At 45.8% G+C, this 21,799-nt stretch overlaps 1 protein-coding gene across 5 annotated transcripts in view; it reads left to right on the forward strand.

The window, feature by feature from the left end:
• The window catches only part of LOC147111579 (ETS-related transcription factor Elf-1-like), a 271,464-nt gene that overhangs the window by 162,179 nt on the left and 87,486 nt on the right, over positions 1 to 21,799 (forward strand). The window contains exon 1 of one of the 5 annotated variants that reach the window (XM_085998645.1): positions 14,105 to 14,285. The exons of 3 other annotated variants lie outside the window; for them this stretch is intronic. Coding sequence is in view for 1 of the 2 variants with exons in the window: in XM_085998643.1 (XP_085854769.1) it covers positions 14,461 to 14,515 (55 nt within the window). In the remaining variant the exon portion in view is untranslated. Of the gene's footprint in view, positions 1 to 14,104; positions 14,286 to 14,339; positions 14,516 to 21,799 lie in introns of those variants that run through there. One more of the 5 variants, XM_085998643.1, reaches the window with a different exon arrangement.

Here is a 21,799-nt window from a genome sequence, read left to right on the forward strand (position 1 = left end):
GAGACAGCAATATAAACACTGTCACTGGAGACAGCAATATAAACAGTGTCACCTGAGACAGCAATATAAACACTGACACCAGAGACAGCAATATAAACACTGTCACCGGAGACAGCAATATAAATACTGTCACCGGAGAATGCAATATAAACACTGTCACCGGAGACAGCAATTTAAACACTGTCACCGGAGACAGCAATATAAACACTGACACCAGAGACAGCAGTATAAACACTGTCACCGGAGACAGCAATATAAATACTGTCACCAGAGACAGCAATATAAACACTGACCCCAGAGACAGCAATATAAACACTATCACCGGAGACAGCAATATAAACAGTGTCTCCGGACACAGCAATATAAAGAGTGTCACCGGAGACAGCAATATAAACACTGACACCAGAGACAGCAATATAAACACTATCACCGGAGACAGCAATATAAACAGTGTCACCGGAGACAGCAATATAAATACTGTCACCAGAGACAGCAATATAAACACTGACACCAGAGACAGCAATATAAACACTGTCACCAGAGACAGCAATATAAACAGTGTCACCGGAGACAGCAATATAAACACTGTCACCAGAGACAGCAATATAAACAGTGTCACCAGAGACAGCAATATAAATACTGTCACCAGAGACAGCAATATAAACACTGTCACCAGAGACAGCAATATAAACACTGTCACCAGAGACAGCAATATAAACACTGTCACCAGAGACAGCAATATAAACACTGTCACCAGAGACAGCAATATAAACACTGACACCAGAGACAGCAATATAAACACTGTCACCAGAGACAACAATATAAACACTGTCACCAGAGACAGCAATATAAACACTGTCACCAGAGACAACAATATAAACACTGTCACCAGAGACAGCAATATAAACACTGACACCAGAGACAGCAATATAAACAGTGTCACCGGAGACAGCAATATAAACACTGTTAACAGAGACAGCAATATAAACACTGTCACCAGAGACAGCAATATAAATACTGTCACCAGAGACAGCAATATAAACACTGTCACCAGAGACAGCAATATAAACACTGTCACCAGAGACAGCAATATAAACACTGTCACCAGAGACAGCAATATAAACACAGACACCAGAGACAGCAATATAAACACTGACACCAGAGACAGCAATATAAACACTGTCACCAGAGACAACAATATAAACACTGTCACCAGAGACAGCAATATAAACAGTGTCATCAGAGACAGCAATATAAATACTGTCACCAGAGACAGCAATATAAACACTGTCACCAGAGACAGCAATATAAACACTGACACCAGAGACAGCAATATAAACACTGTCACCAGAGACAGCAATATAAACAGCGTCACCAGAGACAGCAATATAAACACTGTCACCGGAGACAGCAATATAAACAGTGTCACCGGAGACAGCGATATAAACAGTGTCACCAGAGACAGCAATATAAACACTGACACCAGAGACAGCAATATAAACACTATCACCAGAGACAGCAATATAAACAGTGTCACCAGAGACAGCAATATAAATACTGTCACCAGAGACAGCAATATAAACACTGTCACCAGAGACAGCAATATAAACAGTGTCGCCAGAGACAGCAATATAAACACTGTCACCAGAGACAGCAATATAAACAGTGTCACCAGAGACAGCAATATAAACACTGTCACCAGAGACAGCAATATAAACAGTGTCACCGGAGACAGCAATATAAACACTGACACCAGAGACAGCAATATAAACAGTGTCACCAGAGACAGCAATATAAACACTGTCACCGGAGACAGCAATATAAACAGTGTCACCGGAGACAGCAATATAAACACTGACACCAGAGACAGCAATATAAACAGTGTCACCAGAGACAGCAATATAAACACTGTCACCTGAGACAGCAATATAAACACTGTCACTGGAGACAGCAATATAAACAGTGTCACCTGAGACAGCAATATAAACACTGACACCAGAGACAGCAATATAAACACTGTCACCGGAGACAGCAATATAAATACTGTCACCGGAGAATGCAATATAAACACTGTCACCGGAGACAGCAATTTAAACACTGTCACCGGAGACAGCAATATAAACACTGACACCAGAGACAGCAGTATAAACAGTGTCACCAGAGACAGCAATATAAACACTGTCACCGGAGACAGCAATATAAACAGTGTCACCGGAGACAGCAATATAAACACTGACACCAGAGACAGCAATATAAACAGTGTCACCAGAGACAGCAATATAAACACTGTCACCTGAGACAGCAATATAAACACTGTCACTGGAGACAGCAATATAAACAGTGTCACCTGAGACAGCAATATAAACACTGACACCAGAGACAGCAATATAAACACTGTCACCGGAGACAGCAATATAAATACTGTCACCGGAGAATGCAATATAAACACTGTCACCGGAGACAGCAATTTAAACACTGTCACCGGAGACAGCAATATAAACACTGACACCAGAGACAGCAGTATAAACACTGTCACCGGAGACAGCAATATAAATACTGTCACCAGAGACAGCAATATAAACACTGACCCCAGAGACAGCAATATAAACACTATCACCGGAGACAGCAATATAAACAGTGTCTCCGGACACAGCAATATAAAGAGTGTCACCGGAGACAGCAATATAAACACTGACACCAGAGACAGCAATATAAACACTATCACCGGAGACAGCAATATAAACAGTGTCACCGGAGACAGCAATATAAATACTGTCACCAGAGACAGCAATATAAACACTGACACCAGAGACAGCAATATAAACACTGTCACCAGAGACAGCAATATAAACAGTGTCACCGGAGACAGCAATATAAACACTGTCACCAGAGACAGCAATATAAACAGTGTCACCAGAGACAGCAATATAAATACTGTCACCAGAGACAGCAATATAAACACTGTCACCAGAGACAGCAATATAAACACTGTCACCAGAGACAGCAATATAAACACTGTCACCAGAGACAGCAATATAAACACTGTCACCAGAGACAGCAATATAAACACTGACACCAGAGACAGCAATATAAACACTGTCACCAGAGACAACAATATAAACACTGTCACCAGAGACAGCAATATAAACACTGTCACCAGAGACAACAATATAAACACTGTCACCAGAGACAGCAATATAAACACTGACACCAGAGACAGCAATATAAACAGTGTCACCGGAGACAGCAATATAAACACTGTTAACAGAGACAGCAATATAAACACTGTCACCAGAGACAGCAATATAAATACTGTCACCAGAGACAGCAATATAAACACTGTCACCAGAGACAGCAATATAAACACTGTCACCAGAGACAGCAATATAAACACTGTCACCAGAGACAGCAATATAAACACAGACACCAGAGACAGCAATATAAACACTGACACCAGAGACAGCGATATAAACACTGTCACCAGAGACAACAATATAAACACTGTCACCAGAGACAGCAATATAAACAGTGTCATCAGAGACAGCAATATAAATACTGTCACCAGAGACAGCAATATAAACACTGTCACCAGAGACAGCAATATAAACACTGACACCAGAGACAGCAATATAAACACTGTCACCAGAGACAGCAATATAAACAGCGTCACCAGAGACAGCAATATAAACACTGTCACCGGAGACAGCAATATAAACAGTGTCACCGGAGACAGCGATATAAACAGTGTCACCAGAGACAGCAATATAAACACTGACACCAGAGACAGCAATATAAACACTATCACCAGAGACAGCAATATAAACAGTGTCACCAGAGACAGCAATATAAATACTGTCACCAGAGACAGCAATATAAACACTGTCACCAGAGACAGCAATATAAACAGTGTCGCCAGAGACAGCAATATAAACACTGTCACCAGAGACAGCAATATAAACAGTGTCACCAGAGACAGCAATATAAACACTGTCACCAGAGACAGCAATATAAACAGTGTCACCGGAGACAGCAATATAAACACTGACACCAGAGACAGCAATATAAACAGTGTCACCAGAGACAGCAATATAAACACTGTCACCGGAGACAGCAATATAAACAGTGTCACCGGAGACAGCAATATAAACACTGACACCAGAGACAGCAATATAAACAGTGTCACCAGAGACAGCAATATAAACACTGTCACCTGAGACAGCAATATAAACACTGTCACTGGAGACAGCAATATAAACAGTGTCACCTGAGACAGCAATATAAACACTGACACCAGAGACAGCAATATAAACACTGTCACCGGAGACAGCAATATAAATACTGTCACCGGAGAATGCAATATAAACACTGTCACCGGAGACAGCAATTTAAACACTGTCACCGGAGACAGCAATATAAACACTGACACCAGAGACAGCAGTATAAACACTGTCACCAGAGACAGCAATATAAACACTGTCACCAGAGACAGCTATATAAACACTGACACCAGAGACAGCAATATAAACACTGACACCAGAGACAGCAATATAAACAGTGTCACCGGAGACAGCAATATAAACACTGTCACCGGAGACAGCAATATTATCAGTGTCACCGGAGACAGCAATATAAACAGTGTCACCGGAGACAGCAATATAAACAGTGTCACCGGAGACAGCAATATAAATACTGTCACCAGAGACAGCAATATAAACACTGTCACCGGAGACAGCAATATAAACAGTGTCACCGGAGACAGCAATATAAACAGTGTCACCGGAGGCAGCAATATAAACACTGTCACCGGAGACAGCAATATAAACAGTGTCACCGGAGACAGCAATATAAACACTGACACCAGAGACAGCAATATAAACACTGTCACCAGAGACAGCAATATAAACACTGACACCAGAGACAGCAATATAAACAGTGTCACCAGAGACAGCAATATAAACACTGTCACCAGAGACAGCAATATAAACAGTGTCACCAGAGACAGCAATATAAACACTGTCACCGGAGACAGCAATATAAACAGTGTCACCAGAGACAGCAATATAAACACTGTCACCAGAGACAGCAATATAAACACTGTCACCGGAGACAGCAATATAAACACTGTCACCGGAGACAGCAATATAAACAGTGTCACCAGAGACAGCAATATAAACACTGTCACCAGAGACAGCAATATAAACACTGTCACCGGAGACAGCAATATAAACAGTGTCACCTGAGATGTAGTGAAACGTCTCAAGGCACTGCACAGGATCGTTGTAAGACAAAATTTGAGACCGAGCCAAAGAAGAAGATATTAAGATGGTGACTAAAAGCTTGATGAAAGTGTAAAGTCTGTAGGTTGTGCAGTAAATAACTTCAGAGACTTTAGAAGTACAAACAAAACAGGTCTTTACTATTCAGAGGTCTGGGCGATTTCTGCCCTAGTTAACGTATCACAACCCTTATATACTGGTGTGGTCACTATCGGCATTACAGTATACATGAGCCAATAAATAGTGCCACCCTGAAGTAGTGCTCTTAAAGGCGAACGGTCACATTCTATAGTTCCCTTAAAGGAAAACGGTTACATACACAACACTCCTCCCTTCCTAGCTTATTACTTACAGAATCCCGTTAAACATACAATCTTCAATTTTATATAAACAGGTTGCAGATATACTCTCGATGGAGTCAACGTCATATAACAATTTACAGATATACTCTCGATGGAGTCAACGTCATATAACTTCATGTTAAACATAACATAATAACATATATAACTTCATGTCAAAACAGATCACAGATTCAGTCTCTGTGGAAAACAGTTCATAGATTCAGTCTCTGTGGTGTAGTCGGTTCACATTGCTGGAGTGACTCATTCAATAGTCCTTCCATGGGTTTAACAGTTTGAACTTCCGAACTGAATTGGCTCCGTTCGGAGGGACCACGTGTGTGACCTGGTAGAGGTAATCATGGTTCAGATGGGTCATCTTCTGTTTCGACTTTTCCTTTTCTGCTTCTTGGAGACTCTCTGGGCTCCACTGCCAGCTGCCAGCTGCATGCGCAGTTCCTCCTTCTCTTCCTCCTTTTTCCGTAGTAGAGCCACCTTCTCCCGATGTTCCGTAGACTTTCGGTGCTCCTCCATGATTTCTGTATGGTGGGAGTCGAAGTTACAAGTTGGGCAGGACAGGACATAGTAATATTCGGAGTCGTCCTGAGCTAGGCCAGCGAGAGGGTCTTCTATGTCCTCCCTACCCAGCTGGACGTCAGCCAGCTTTTGTTCCAAATCCAGACATCTTTCCTGAAGAGACTTCTTCACGTGTTCCGCTTCCTCTAACTTTTTCTGGGCTTTCAGCAAGTTGTTTACTAATGACCTCATTTGTGATTTTAATACTTCAACTTCCTTTGGAGATTGATTGATCGGACTATTCAATCCCTCTACCGGAGCAGTTGTTTCAGCGTTCTGTTGTTCAACCTTGACATGAGTCAGCGTACTTTTGGTATCTAAGTGTTGCTCTGCTGCCATCTTCTCAGTCTGTGTTGCAACCTCGGCTATTTCAATAACTTTTGAGAGCTCCAAACCCTTCTCCTCTGACGATTTAAGCTCATGTTCATGGCCCATTCTTACGGTCTCTGTGTTTCTTACAGTTCCCTTTTCTTCCACTGAAAAGATTTCCAGTTGCATCTGTTCTTCAAGTCGTTGGACCTCGGCCATTGCCGCTTCATATTTATTTTGTGTTTCCTTTAATAACTTAACGAGTTCTTGGACATCCTGTATTCCCTGTTCTGGTATGTCTTCCACCACTAATTTTTTTCCTATGGATTGAATCCCTAACGATGAGTCAGCCTTGGCCTGAAGCTCATCAAACATTTCCTGCAGACTTTGTAATTCTTGCTTATGGTCAACCTTTAGTCGTTCATGTTCTTTCACTAACACGAGCTTTTCGGAAGTTGCCAAGTTAACCCCTTCCAGGATTGTAGTCCGAGCCTGTTCATACTGTTCTTTCAACTCGTTACATTCTGCTTGCAACAAGTCGTAGAGGTGAACTGGAATACCATCCTGACTTCCTGAAGATTCCTCTTCCTTTGGATCGTTCTGTGTATATTCTAGTTCCTGAACAGCCTCAGGGAGATGTGATTGGTACTTGGCCACGATGGCTCTATGGTCGCTCTCTGCTTGAGCGAGCTGTCTCTGTTGTCTTTCCAGGGACTCCCATTCGGTGTCCCAGAACTTTTTCACCTTTTCCATCTCTTGTAGGAGACGGGCACTCAACTGTTCTAATTGTCGTTGTACTTTGACATAACGTTGAGTTCTAGCCCGGTGTTCCTCCGTAATGCATCTGTCTGTAGCTTGAACAGACTCAGAATTCTCTGTCTTTATGCACGCCATCGATTTCCCAACCTTAGTCCGTGAGTTCATGTTAATCTTGTTTTTCATACATAAGCTGGACTTATCGTCTTCCGGCTCGGAGTCTGAGCTGCTTGTCTGCACCGAGTCCTCACTCGTCATTGCTTGTCGGTAGTGCCATTCCATGTCTATTTTCTTGATCCACTCCCGTCCCAGAAGTGGTGGTCCTCCCTCAGGTAGTACGTACAGATACATTCGTGGGTGTTCTTTACCCCTATCTCTCACCTTGACTCGTATTTTTCCCAGGGGGTATACATGATGCCCCGTGTATGTCTGTAATACGAATTTGGTATTTCTTAAGGGTATGTGAGAGAATAGCCGGTGATAGTCCTTTTGGTTGATGACGGATACAGCTGATCCCGTGTCCAGCTCCATTCGTACTTGGACTCCCGCTATTTTTAGTGTGACCCAGATCAACTGTAGATCAGTTACTTTACCCACATGGTGGATTCTCAGACTATCCAGCTCCTGGCTGTTTGGGTCTGAGTCTGAATTTTGTTCGTCTGAACTCTTTTCAGCCACCTGATGCACCTTGTTGTACTTTCCTTGTGGTGGTGGCTTCCTTTGCTTGTTGGTCTTCTTTCCGGACCTGCATACCTTCGCGATGTGACCCAGTTTGCCACATTTCCTGCACTCTTGGTTCTTAAACCAGCACTGATTCTGGTCGTGCGTTGTCTTTCCACAACGGTAGCATTTGGGAGTGCTTGTTGTAATTTGGTCCACCCCGAGTGCCGCCGCCTTTAGCTGCATTTCCGCCGTCCCTTTCGCTGCGGCTTCGTGCGATGAAGCTATGAGGACAGCCCTGTCCAGTGTGAGGTCGTTTTCTTCCAGAAGTCGCTTCTGCGTTCCTTCTTTGGCCAAGCCGCATACGAACTTGTCCCGCAGCGCCTCTGTCAAATTCCCTCCAAACTGGCAGTATTTCGCTAGCTTACGCAGTTCGACTAAGTATTCCGCATTGTTTTCATCTTGCCTCTGGGTTCTGGCGTAAAATTTAAATCGTTCAGCCAGCATCAACGGTGTGGGGTTCAAGTGATCCTTCAACACTGTTACGATCTCTTCGAAGGTCTGGTCCACTGGTTTAACTGGTGCTATTAGATGTTTCAAAAGCCCATATGTTTTTGCTCCCATCGAATTTAACAAAGTTATTGCCTTGTTGTCATCCTCAATTTCGTTGGCTACGCAATATATTTCTATGCGTTCCACATACGTGGCCCAGTCTTCTATTTCTGCATTAAAGTCATTAATATTTCCTCGCTTAGGCATCTTCTTCTCTTTTTGAGAACAGTACAAGTATTACTTTACTTATTATTAATTTTCTTCTCTCTTCTTGAGAACACACCAGCCTTTCTGAAAAATCTTATTACTTTCCTGAAATTCTTAATAATTTCCAAGATGGCGGTTCCCGCTTCTTCCTTCTTCTTCAGCGGTTTTCCCCGAAAAATGGCGGCTTTCCCGCGCTTCTCGCTCTCCCCGCCCACTTCAATGGCGGTTTTCCCGCGCTTGGCGGTCTTCACCCGGTCCCCCGACGCCGTCTGTCAGCCCGAGTGCGGTCCTTATCTATAATGCGATCGCTGGATCGCGAAGCGGCTGCCGGCCCTTATCTGTAGATCCGATCGCTCTCGCGGCTCTCGGCCCTTATCTGGAGATGCGATCGCTGGCTTGCAACGCCTCCCGCTCGGCTCTGGCTCCCCCGCTCGCGCGGCTCTCGGCTCTGACACTCCCGCGCCTACTCGCAGGCTCAGCGCTTCGTGGCAGCGGTTGCTGCACGGCTTCTCACATTGCCCGCGGTCCGGCTGTCACCCGACGCCGTTGGACCCGAATGCTTTGCCCTTCTCCTCCAAATACTTCTACCCCGTTTTTTTTTAAATTTATTTGTTTTAACTACTCACAGTCTCTTCGGCCGCCTTGTTTTAGGCTGATTGGCTCGCTCAAGATGTGGTAGCAGGGTAATCTGTGCCTGTTGCTGCCGCAGCTTTGCTGTTAATCTTCCAGCTTCCAGTAAGTACTATACTTTTAGTAGACGGAGCCTCGTGTTTTCTTTTTGAAGCTCTCTGCTACTGGTTAGTCTTGCCGCAGGGTACGATCGGACTCGTCGCCACTGTAAAGTCTGTAGGTTGTGCAGTAAATAACTTCAGAGACTTTAGAAGTACAAACAAAACAGGTCTTTACTATTCAGAGGTCTGGGCGATTTCTGCCCTAGTTAACGTATCACAACCCTTATATACTGGTGTGGTCACTATCGGCATTACAGTATACATGAGCCAATAAATAGTGCCACCCTGAAGTAGTGCTCTTAAAGGCGAACGGTCACATTCTATAGTTCCCTTAAAGGTAAACGGTTACATACACAACAGAAAGAAGTAGTTTTTAATGAGCGCCTTAAACGAGGAGAGGAAGTTTGAGGTGCAGAGAGGTTTGGGGAGCGAGTTCCAGTGCTTAGGGCCTAGATGGTTAAATGTATGGCTATCAATGGTGCGGCGAATGAAGTGGGATATTCATAAGAGGGCAATGTTGGAGGAATGCAGTGATCTCGGGAGATGTAGGCTTGAAGGATGTTACAGAGATAGGGTGAGGTGAGGCCCTGGAGGGATTTGAACATGTGAAGGAGAATTTTAAAATTGAGGCATTGATGGACCGGGAGCCACTGTAGGTCAGCAAGCACAGAGGTGATGGATGAACTGGACTTGGCGTGAGTTGGGATACGCGCAGCTTTGTATGAGCTCATGTTTATGGAGGTGAAAGTTGGAAGCTGAGGCAAAGGAAGTGGGGGATGCACAAAAGGCCAGAGTTGCAAAAATGTTTCTTCCTGAAGACAAGTGCCCTTTGTATATAATTACATACATTTTACACAATACCCTGACTGATTTCAGGACTATGGGGAAAGAACAGAGGAGTGGAACTAATTGGATAGATCTTTCAAAGAGCTGGCACAGGCACAATGGGCCAAAAGGTCTCCTTCTGTGCTGTATTGTTCCATATTTCTATAACGTTAGCTTTACCAAGTCTTTGCTTTGTTGACAATACTAGAATTTTGGTTGGTCATACCAGCAGGTTGAATGGGTAATTCACGCAGGTTGGTTTTCTGGGTTGGGTCCCTGGTCTACCGTGAGCACGGATCAGAAAATTCTAGCCGCACTGTCCGTAGTTTTCTGTCCAGTGAGATCAATGGGCAGAGCACCAGCGATTCTCTCATTCATGCTCTCAGTGGCCCAGGTACCTCACCACTAGAGAGGACTCAGAAAGTCTATCCTGCTGTCTTTTTTTACTTCAGTGCAATGACATTGAGCAGAATTTGACTTCAGTCTATAAAAGCTTACACACATAAATGTCAAAACTGTTGTACCAGTGGCCTGTACTATATTTTCCAACAGACAAATTGTACTTGTTGATCAATAAATGTTAGGGTTTATCTGTTAGATTTTAAAATTGTGTTTTTCCTCAGCGAGTGAGTCACAGCAGCAAAGATACTTGACTCTTGAATTTGTGTAGTTAAAAAAACTTTAATAAGGAAAGGAGTGTGTCTTCCTTGCAACTCTGTTGCTAGAAAAATATGGGTGTTGGTATTTTAGCAATGATTTGCTCAGCTACTCATAGAGCTGCAAAGTAGGTTTAATCTTTGCACAAGTTAGTTATTTACAGAACTGCACTCCTGTTATATTACACTTAATAAGTGATATTTTAATCACTGACTTAGAACATTCCTAACACTAAAACACTGATTGCAAAATATGGAGTATCCTCTAGCTGAACCTAATGGTCTCAATCCTCTCCTGTAGCAATGCACAGAGGTGATAACAATCCCAAGAGCTCTTCCTAACAAAGTTGCCCAAAGATACTTGCATTGAAATAGTTCCTCATCATCGCCAAGCATTTCACATCCAATCAATTACTTTTCTGAAGTGTAGTCATTGTTGTAATGTAGGCAAGCGTGGCAGGAAATTTGCACATAGCATGCTGCCTCAAACAGCAAATAATACAAATGATTAGTTAATCTGTTTTTTTTTAAGACGTCAATTGAGGAATGAATGGTGGCCAGTTCATAAGAACATAAGAACATAAGAGTAAAGAGCAGGAGTAGGCCATATGGTCCCTCGAGCCTGCTCCGCCATTTAATAAGACCATGGCTGATCTTCAACCTCAACTCCACTTTCGCACCCTATCCCTTGATTCCCTTAGTGTCCAAAAATCTATCGATCTCAATCTTGAATATAATCAATGACTGAGCATCCTCAGCCTTCTGGGGTAGAGAATTCCAAAGATTCACAACCCACTGAGTGAAGAAAATTTTCCTCATCCCATTCCTAAATGGCCGCCCGCTTATCCTGAGACTATGACCCCTAGTTTTGGACTCTCCAGCCAGGGGAAACAGCCTCTCAGCATCTACCCTGTCTAGCTCTCTAAGAATGGTATGCGTTTCAATGAGATCATCCCTCGTTCTTCTGAACTCCAGAGAATATGGGCTCATTCTACTCAATCTCTCCTCATAGGACAACCTTCTCATCCCAGGAATACATTTAGTGAACCTTCGTTATACCTCCTCTAAGGCAAATATGTCCTTCCCTAGGTAAGGAGACCAAATCAATACACAGGTCACTGCGAGAACTCCCTGCTCTTCTTCAAATAGTCTCATAAGGTCTCATATGCCCATCTAAACAAGCAGATGGGGCCTTTGTTTTAAGATCTCATACAAATGACAGCACCTCAGTGCTGCACTGAGAGTCAGGCAAGATTATGTGCTCAAGCCCTGGAGTATTTGGGTACACTACTGATCCTGGGCCATTGAGGAATTTTACATCTCACAACAGTTTCATTTAAAGGGAAGAGACGCAATCTCCTTCTCTCTTCCCCCTATGTGTGCAGATCAGTACCTTACTGCTGTGTAAAAAAAAAAAATTCTATTTATCTCAGAGTACAACAACATTCAATGCAAGTAACCGGTGCTGTCTTCCAGTGTTACAGATGGAAAGATAACGTAAACTTAGTGAGTCACCAACACAAAAACATTTTCTTGTAGTGCTCGCTCCCTAGGACTGCCAACAAGACTACTCATTGAGAACTTGGAATGAATGATGCAACCTTGTTAAAAAGATATTCGCGTGAGCTTGACCTCACTCCGATAACAAGGCTAACATCAGTGCCTTGGTGTTTGATTGGCTGGAAAATGGGATTTTTGGAGCAGGAGGGTAAATTTCAAAGACGCTGGTACCAGCTGAGGTATGGAGATCAGATCTGTGGACGCGCAGCAAGGAAGATTCGATTTTAAATATAAAAAGGATTTAAAAAGGTAAAATAGATAGTGTAGGTATGAAATAATTTAAGTTAAAATAGCAAAAATGGGAAAAAGAGACCTGCGGAGATGAAAAGAGTAAGGGAAAAGTGAGAAAGTAACAAAGAAAGGAAGAATTTGCATTTATATTGTGCCTTTCATGACCTCAGGATGTCCAAAAGTGCTTTACAACCAATGATGTACTTTGTTGAAATGTAGTCACTGTTCTTATGTCGGAAATGTGGCAGCCAATTTGCACACAGCAAGGTCCCAGAAACAGCAATGAGATAATGACCAGATAATCTGTTTTAGCTGCTGGTTGAGGGATAAATATTGGCTATGACACCAGGGAGAACTTCCCTGCTCCTCTTCAAATTGGGCCATGATATATCTTACATTTATTTTAGTGGGCAGACGGGACCTCGGTTTAACGCCCCATCCGAAAGACGGAAGCTCCAACAGTGCAGCACTCCCTTGAGATTGGAGCACAAAATCTACGCTAATACTTCAATGCAGCACTGAGGGAGTGCTGGAATGTCAGAGATGCTGTCTTTCAGATGGGATGTTAAACTAAGGCCCCGTCTGTCCTCTCAGGGGGACTTAAGAGATCCCATGGCACTATTCGAAGTAGAGCAAGGGAGTTCTTTGAGTTCCAGTGTCCTGTCCAATATTTATCCCTCAACCAACATCAATAAAACAGATTATCTGGTCATTATCACATTGCTGTTTGTGATATCTTGCTGTTTGTAAATTTGCTGCATTGCTTCCTACATCACAACAGTGACACTTCAAAAGCACCGCAATGGCCGTGAAGCGCTTTGGGACATTGAGGTTGAGAAAGGCGCTATATAATGCATGGTCTTCTGCCGAGCAAAGAATTTTGATATTTTTCAAAATACCGTTTTACAAACATTTAGGGGCGAGATTTTTTTTTGATAGTTGCAGTTTAAAAAAAAACATTTACATGATTCAAATTATCAAAAATCTTCTCATGGTGAAATATTTTCCTTGAAACATTTCCAGCACTTAACCAGAGATACTGCTAAAATAATGTGAGCCAGCTATTTTTCAAATAAAGTCAGTCACATAATTTTGATATTGGTCAAAATTACTCTGAAATAAAGGGGCATTGGAAGGGAGGGGGGAACAGAAAGTGCTTCTCTCAAATCTGTGTTCTTTCCCACTCCGCATTTGGGTGGGTGGACTCAGGGGCGATGCTTGAGTTCTGAACGGGACGATCTGGGCTTTTATGTCACCGCAGTGATCAGGGTGAATGCATGGGTTTTGAGAGTGTTTGAGGGGCAAAGGCGAGCTTCTTAGTCAGCGTGCACCAGCCGCCCTTTGAAGGCTTGTGGACCCCGCCTCTCCAGGAAGTACCAATGCACCGACTGTTCTGCACATGGATCGACCTTTATCCAGGAAGTCTAGCAAAACATTGGCGCCGACCATTACACCAGGCGCTGGAGGTGGCTCCGCTGTAGCCTGGTCGTGAGCTCCCACAGCCATGGGGATAGGGTTGCAAATGCAATCGTGAGATTACAACAGGCAGCTGACAAGAGAGGGATCTGTGCCCCCTTTTGCTGCATAGTCCTTTGCAAGAGCAGTCGGGTGAGTTGGAGCCGAGTCCTTTTCCCCTCACCCCCCGTCCTGTAGTCAGAGCTTCGGAGTGCAGCTGATTTCCGGATTGTTTCCCCCTTTACTTTGGCTGAGGAAGACTGCACAATTTCTGGAGTCTTGCAATAAGAAATTCTGCTTTATTATTATTTTGGGGGGCGGGGATTAAATGGCCACAGCCCTTTACGAGGGACGTAACCAGCTGGATCTGCTGATAAAAGCAGGTAAGAGCTCAAAGTAGAGGGGGTGTCTGGGAAGGAGGAAAATGAGCGTGAAATGCAGCTTGAAGCTGTGCACAAAAAAAGGGGAGGGAGGAGCTAGAGCTGGAGAGGGAACCAGTTGGGAATTTTGAGACCAGGAAGTTAAAGGAAAACAAGATCAGTGGCATGTTTGAGTGAACGTGCAATGTTAATATAGTGTGCATTGGGTGAGAGTAAAAAAAATTGCAGTGTATCTGCAGGATTTAGTAAGTAATGAATGAGAGTATAAATTTACTGCAGTGTATTTGCAGAATTTAGTGTTTCCCTCCCAGCACCGGATCCTCAATCAGCAGTATGGTCACCAGCTCTGCCCTCTGAATTCCCATTCATTACTATTTTCAGATATTGCATATGTAGTTCACTAAGAGGACTATTTTCTCCAGACATTTTGGACAGTCGCCCTGTATCCAGTGCCTTATTCTCACCTTTTAAAATTTGGCTTTGTGTTGTATTTAATTTGCTTTTGATTTCCATGTCTGAAATCATCAAATGTGTTAATTGAGTCAAATGCCACTTGCTGCTTACTTTTATGCGCCATTTAACCTAAGCTCTGGAATTCCCTCCCAAAACCTTTGGCATTTCTACATCTCTCTCCTCCTTTTAAGCCGCTCCTTAAAACCCACTTCTCTTAATATCTCTCTTTGTGGCTTGGTGTCAAATTTTGTTTAATCATGTTCCTATGAAGCACCTTGGGACATGTAACTAAGTTAAAGGTGCTATATAAATGCAAGTTGTTTATTTTATATGTGTATAGTCAAAAAAAATCTCTGGTGAGTTTTATGCCGAACACAAGTTGCAACAGGTGGAAGTGAGGTTAGGTTGGGGGTGGTATTTTAAAGCAGTAAGCAAGTGATGCAACACAATTTAAGACAGCCCAGGCCAAATTGGCTGGTGAATTTCAGCTTTATCTCCACCAGGTTTAATGTGCAGGATATCCACAGGTGTTATTCTATCCCTGTGTCCTGCTGTGTGGAGAGCACCATTGCAAAACCCAAGGCCAGATTTGCAGGCTCCATTCCCCGAGTGGTTAATAATTATCTATCGCAAATAGTTTGTGTAACCAGCATCTGCACTGTGGTGTCTGACCTTTAATTATTTATTCCCATTTTTTTCTTAAAGGAATATTTGATAATGTTTCATCAGCTACTACCATGTAAAGCTTTTAAGCCTAGAAATTCAGTTGTTTGCGCCAGCCGCTAGCGCCTTAGGAGGAGGAGAAGTGGGGTGCTAAGCGGCTAGCGCCCGGGCGCAGCGCGATCTGCGCCTCTCGCGAACTTCAGTTAAGATTTAGCGGCGGCGCAAAACCTTTGCGCGCGCGCTCAGCTGTGCGCGCAGATCCTGACGTCATTTCATGGTGCAACGCCCTTTGTGCGCCCCAAACCGGAAATTCAGTGGCGCCGGCCTATTGTGCGCCTGGCGCCCCTAGCGACTGGTAGAGGGGAACGGTTCCCAGTCGCTGCGGGGCGCGGGGGGCGCTAATTAAAGGGGACTCCTCCTGCAGTATAAATGGCAGCCATTTTGCACCACTCCTTCTTTGTGAGAGACAGATCTTTGGAGAGAGACAAAGGTAGAGAGCTTTCTGGTTTGGCTCAACACTCGCACAGGTACTTGTGGCTTCAGGCCACAGCTTTGCACTTGTCTTTAACTTCAGAGTCATAGCATTGATTGGAAACATATAATGGGGGCTGCAATGGGTGAAAACGTTGGGCTTCTCCATTGCATTCAAAGGGCTCAGAGACGCCGTGAGAGAGTGCCAGTCATGGCCAGACGGAGAAGGGGCAACAGGCGTCGGCAAAGGAGGCCTTACCCACCCAGGGTATACCGCCAGCAGTTCTCATATCTGAACATGTCTGAGGAGCAGTGTGTTCGGAGGCTGCCATTCAGAAGGGCGGTGGTCACTGAGATCTGCCACCTGCTTCGCGGAGATCTGCAGCCACAGCTGAGGAGCAGGACATCTCTGTCGGTGGCAGTGAAGGTGATGGTGGCTCTCAACTTCTATGCCACCGGCTCCTTCCAATCCGCTACTGGGGACATTTCCAACATCTCCCAGTTTGCGGTACATTGCTGCATCCGCCAGGTGACCAATGCCCTTTTCAGAAGGAGACGTCAGTTCATCTCCTTCCCCATGACAGTTGACGAGCAGCAACAGCGTGCAATGGGCTTTGCAGCATTAGCGGGCTTCCCCATGGTGCAGGGCGCCATTGACTGCACGCATGTGGTTTTGCGGGCACCTCTAGAGAATGCCGAGGATTACCGCAACCGGAAGGGCTACCATTCGCTCAACGTGCAGTTGGTGTGTGACCACAGACAGCTCATCCTAGCTGTCAATGCCCGCTTTCCAGGCAGCAGCCACGATGCCTTCATCCTGCGCCAGACTTCTGTGGCAGACATGTTCGAGGGCCAGCCTCACCCACGAGGATGGCTTCTCGGGGACAAAGGCTATCCTTTGTGCACCTGGCTGATGACCCCGCTCCATGCGCCCAGCACCCCTGCTGAAGAGGGATACAATGAGAGCCATCAAGCAACCAGGAACATCATTGAGCAAACAATCGGCGTGCTGAAGCAACGGTTCCGCTGTCTGGATCATTCCGGGGGAGCCCTACAGTACTCGCCTGAGCGAGTCTCCCATTTCGTTGTCGTGTGCTGCATGCTGCACAACCTGGCTATCCGCAGGACTCGGCCACTGCCAGCAGACATTGGAGGACCACCAGAGGAGGAGGAGGAGGACTAGCACAGGAGGGAGGCAGAAAGTGCAAGGGCCCCCCGTCGGCGGCTTATTGCAAGTCGGTTCTAGGCCCCCTCTCAGGGAATGGCTTGTGCCAATGGCAGAAGATGAATGTAGCCGCTCCACAAGCCCTCAGCCGAGCAGGGCAACCAGGACTTCCAAAAGAAAGCATGGACAGTGCGATTTAAGAAAATGTTTTACTATGATACCTCTGTGCCCTTCCCACATGACAAACTAATGGAGAGAAACCCCCCCCAAAAACACAAATACATCAGTCTCGGCCTTTACAAGTAAAACAAATACACCAGTCTCGGCCCTTAAATATGAAACAAATATACCAGTCTCGGCCTTTAAATATGAAACAAATACACCAGTCTCGGCTTTTATATATGAAACAAATACACCAGTATCGGCCTTTACAAGTAAAACAAAACATTTGGCCACACCTTCTACTTTTTCCCCTGCGAGGGTGATCCGTTTCGCTTCCGTGACTGGCCCCTACCCGCCCTGCAGCTCCTCCTCAATGGGACCCCAGTGGCTGCAGCAAGGCTGCGGGAAGGCTGCTGAGGGTCAGATGGTGAGACGGCAGATGCCCTTGGGGGTCGGCCTGGACCAGCTCTGGGCCTGGAGGGGCCAGCTGCTGACTGCTCCAACTCTGCTTGGGCGGCAGCAGTCTGTCCAACAGCTGGTGGCAGCTGCAATGGAGGAGTGACAGTGTTGGCTGCAGGAATGCTGCCAACCTGACAGATCACAGGCACTCCCTGGTTGGCTGAGACATTGGCACGCGCACGGGCCAGCACTGCAGCATGCGCAGCAATCTGCTGAGGCACAGACTGCTGGGCTGCTGCGGCACAGCGAGTGCCCCGGCGATGCCTGGCCGATCCAGCGAGTGTGGCAGCAGTTAGTGCCCGTGTGGCCCTGGTCTGTGTCTGCATGACAGCAGCCAGTGAATGCACGGCATGACTGAGCACTTGGCTACAAGCCGCCTGTGAAGCAGCGAAGTCCTGCAGACTCCTGGCCTGTGCTGCCCCGAATTCCTGCACACTCCTTGCCAGTGACTCTATGGAGTCAGGCATCCTTGCCACTGCAGCCATGAGCTCAGTGTGCCTGCGCTCAGCCTGGGCGCCCATTTCCGCTAGGAGCCGCACCTCCTCTGCGCTCACCGTAGCAGGACTGGAGGCCGCACTCACCCTCCGGGGAGAAGGCCGCCGAGCTTCCCCACCCCTCCCGCGTGCTGCAGCCCGCTGGTCCCCGGAGCTTCACTAACCGCCTCTGCCATGATCCGCTCCACTCGCTGCTCGAGGTCGCTCAGCTGTTTCAGGTCAGGACGGCCTCCCCCGGTCTGTCGCTGCTGTCTTCTGTTATGTGCCAGCTTGGCCTGCAAGAGAAAGGACCGCCTCTAAGTACAGTGTCAAGCCATGATCTTGCCCGCACTGCCTCCCATGTTCGATTAGCCCTGACGGTGTCAAGCCCTGATCTTGCCCGCACTGCCTCCCATGGTCGAATAGCCCTGACATTGTCTAAAGTCCTGATTGCGCAAGTGCTTTTCATGACAGTCCCATAGCTGCTGGATGAGGGCTGGCCATAAGGGCTTTCACAGAATCACAGAATCCCCACAGTGTAGATAGAGGCCTGCACCGACACATATCCCACCCTATCCTCGTAACCCCACGTATTTAATCCCCTAACACTAAGGGTCGATTTATCATAGCCAAATCAACCTAACCCGCACATCTTTGGACTGTGGGAGGAAACCGGAGCACCCGGAGGAAACCCACGCAGACACAGGGAGAATGTGCAAACTCCACACAGACAGTCGCCCGAGGCTAGATTCGAACCCGGGTCCCTGGCGCTGTGAGGCAACAGTGCTAACCACTATGCCACCGTGCCTGTTTGGCCATAAAGTGAGGTGCACATGCAGGGATGAGGAGGATACTGGAAAGGGTACTCACCCTGACAACCCGAGTGAGGTCGTTGAATTTTTTCCGGCACTGGGTTGGTGTCCTGCCAACCACGCTGTTGGACGTGACCCTGTTTGCCACATCCCTCTATGCTTTCCGATATTCGGCGGGCAGCGGCCTCCTGCCACCCTCAGGGAAGAGGATATGGCGCCTGCGGTCCACTGCGCCAACCAGCAGCCTCAGGTCACCCTCGCCGAAGCGCTGCGCTCTCTCCCTGGCCTTCTCCATTCTCCTGGGCATGGAGCTGTTCCAGAAGCAGTGTTCAGGCCTTACCTTAGGGCTGCAGTGTGCAGGGCGTGGCAGCCAAGCAATTCCACCCTCCCCCTTTAAGTGCTGACCGGCGCCTGACTGTCTGGCCTCAATGAGCAACTCGCCGCACCTGCGCTGCGCCCACCTTCGGTGTTTGCGCCCCGGATCGCCGGCTTAGCGCCTAATGATAGTTGTGCATTGCCTGCTTTAGCGCAGCAGCAACCTCTTGGGGCGATGCAACTGAATATCGGCGAAGGTGGCGCTAAGTTGCGCCGGATGCAAAAGTTAGCGACCGCCATGCTGTAGCGCCCCAAACGTGGCTATACTGAATTTCTAGGCCTTAGTTTCATAATTGGACTTTTATAAGGGGGCACGGGGGGTTTGCACGTTATGTGAAGTCTATCCCATGTTTGAGTTACCTCAATGTCTTCAAAGCCCCTCATAGGAAACTAATACTACTCCAGACTCTGTTGTTAACTACTTGGAAAGTGGGATTTTAAATTAAATAAATGGGAATGTTTTCTGAGTAATAGCCATGGCTTAGTGATAGCACTCTCACCTCTGAGTCAGAAGGTAAGTGGGTTCAAGCCCCATTCCAGAGACTGAAGCACAAAATCTAGGCTGACACTTCAGTGCAGTACTGAGGGAGTGCTGCACTGTCGGAGATCTTCAGATGAGACGTTAAACCAAGGCCCAGTCTGCCGTCTTGAGTGGATGTTAAAGATCCCATGGCATTATGTCAAAGAAAAGCAGGGGCGTTCTCCCCGGCAATAAAACTTATTATCACATTGCTGTTTGTCGGAGCTTGCTGTGCGCAAATTGATTGCAGCGTTTCCTAAATTACAACTACACTTCAGAAGTACTTAATTGGCTGTAAAGCAATTTGAGGCATCCTGAGGTCATGAAAGGTGCTAAATAAATTCTTTTTATCTCTCTTTAGCTGTCATTAATCCAGAGTTCCCTGTTGTGCAAAACCAACTAATTAGGAAAAAAGATTTCCCCATCCATTTCAGGTGTAAGTTGAATTCTTATCTTCTGAACAGCCAAAGCGAAAGAGATGCTCACATTAGTACACCACAGTATTCTAAATGTTGCAATGAGCTGCGAGGTAAAGGAATTTCTTGACTTCCCAATGGAGAAGAGGGACGCTGATGTGCTGGCATTCTTGCTAAGCTCCTTCAGTAGCCCATCTCCATTTATGTACACTGGACTAATGTCAACACAACAGTTTCCAAACTTAGCACAGGCTGTGGAGTAGCTGGTGTCTGCCAAAATGATGAGCAGCTGATCAGAGCAGAGAATCCTACCGTTTACATGTGGACTTGCTTTGAGCTGAGAAAGCAGACTGGAGTCAATAGAAGCAAGTTTTATTTTCTCTATCTTGTAAATACTGACCATGCACTGATTGTAAGCACACATTCGTTACTGTTACCTCAGATATTGACAGAATTTCAGCTCGCTGCTTTTGAAAGATTTATTTTTAGAGGAGAAATCAAGCCATCAATATCATTTAAAAAAGTTAGATTGTAATTAATTACTCCCTTTTATTGATTTTTATTTTGGTTTCATCAGTCAGTGGTGTCGATATTGAAAGCAACCAGCTTGGAGGACTTACTGAGTTTGTCACTTCAAAGTACTCTCGTAATCATTGTGTTCCCTTTGTATTAATTCAGCAAAACCTCCATTTCAGCTTCCTGGTGATGACCTAAAGTACTGTTGCTAATGACAATCTTGAAATAAGAAGTAACATTTAGGCTACACAAAGCAACACAATGAAGGTCAAAAACATGAAATTACTGCTTTAAAAATATTGACAGTAAAATGAGCACATTTACTTTTGTCTATCACAACGTTTTGAAGTATTTGAGAAATTCGGTTGTTAGCGCCACCGATTAACGCCTAAAGAGGTCGAGAAGTGGGGCGCTAGCCAATATCCGGGCGGGCGCAAGGCGCCTAGCCCCATATTGAGCATGCATTTAGCGCCCGCGCTAAATCTTAGCGCCTGCTCATGGGCGCAGGCTGATTATGACGTCATTTGAGTGTGCAACGCCTTTTGGGCGCCCCGGACCAGAAATTCAGTGGCGCCCCCCTCCGTAGCGCCTGGAACTAATAGTGACAGTTTACCTGGGCCTTACCAAGTCGCTCTCGGGCTGGAGGAGCGTTATTTAAAGGGGACTGGTGTGGTTTAAAAGCGGCAGCCATTTTTGGAGCACAACTTCCTCGAGAGCTACAAAGAGTTGCTGAGCTGCACACTGAGAGCCATTTGACCACTGAGCCAGCGCAGGCAGACGATCTTCAGCCTTCTGACCATCA

Source organism: Somniosus microcephalus, chromosome 10 (assembly GCF_052327205.1).
Source record: "Somniosus microcephalus isolate GS21.2 chromosome 10, FLI_Smic_1.0, whole genome shotgun sequence".
NCBI classification, from domain to species: domain Eukaryota; kingdom Metazoa; phylum Chordata; class Chondrichthyes; order Squaliformes; family Somniosidae; genus Somniosus; species Somniosus microcephalus.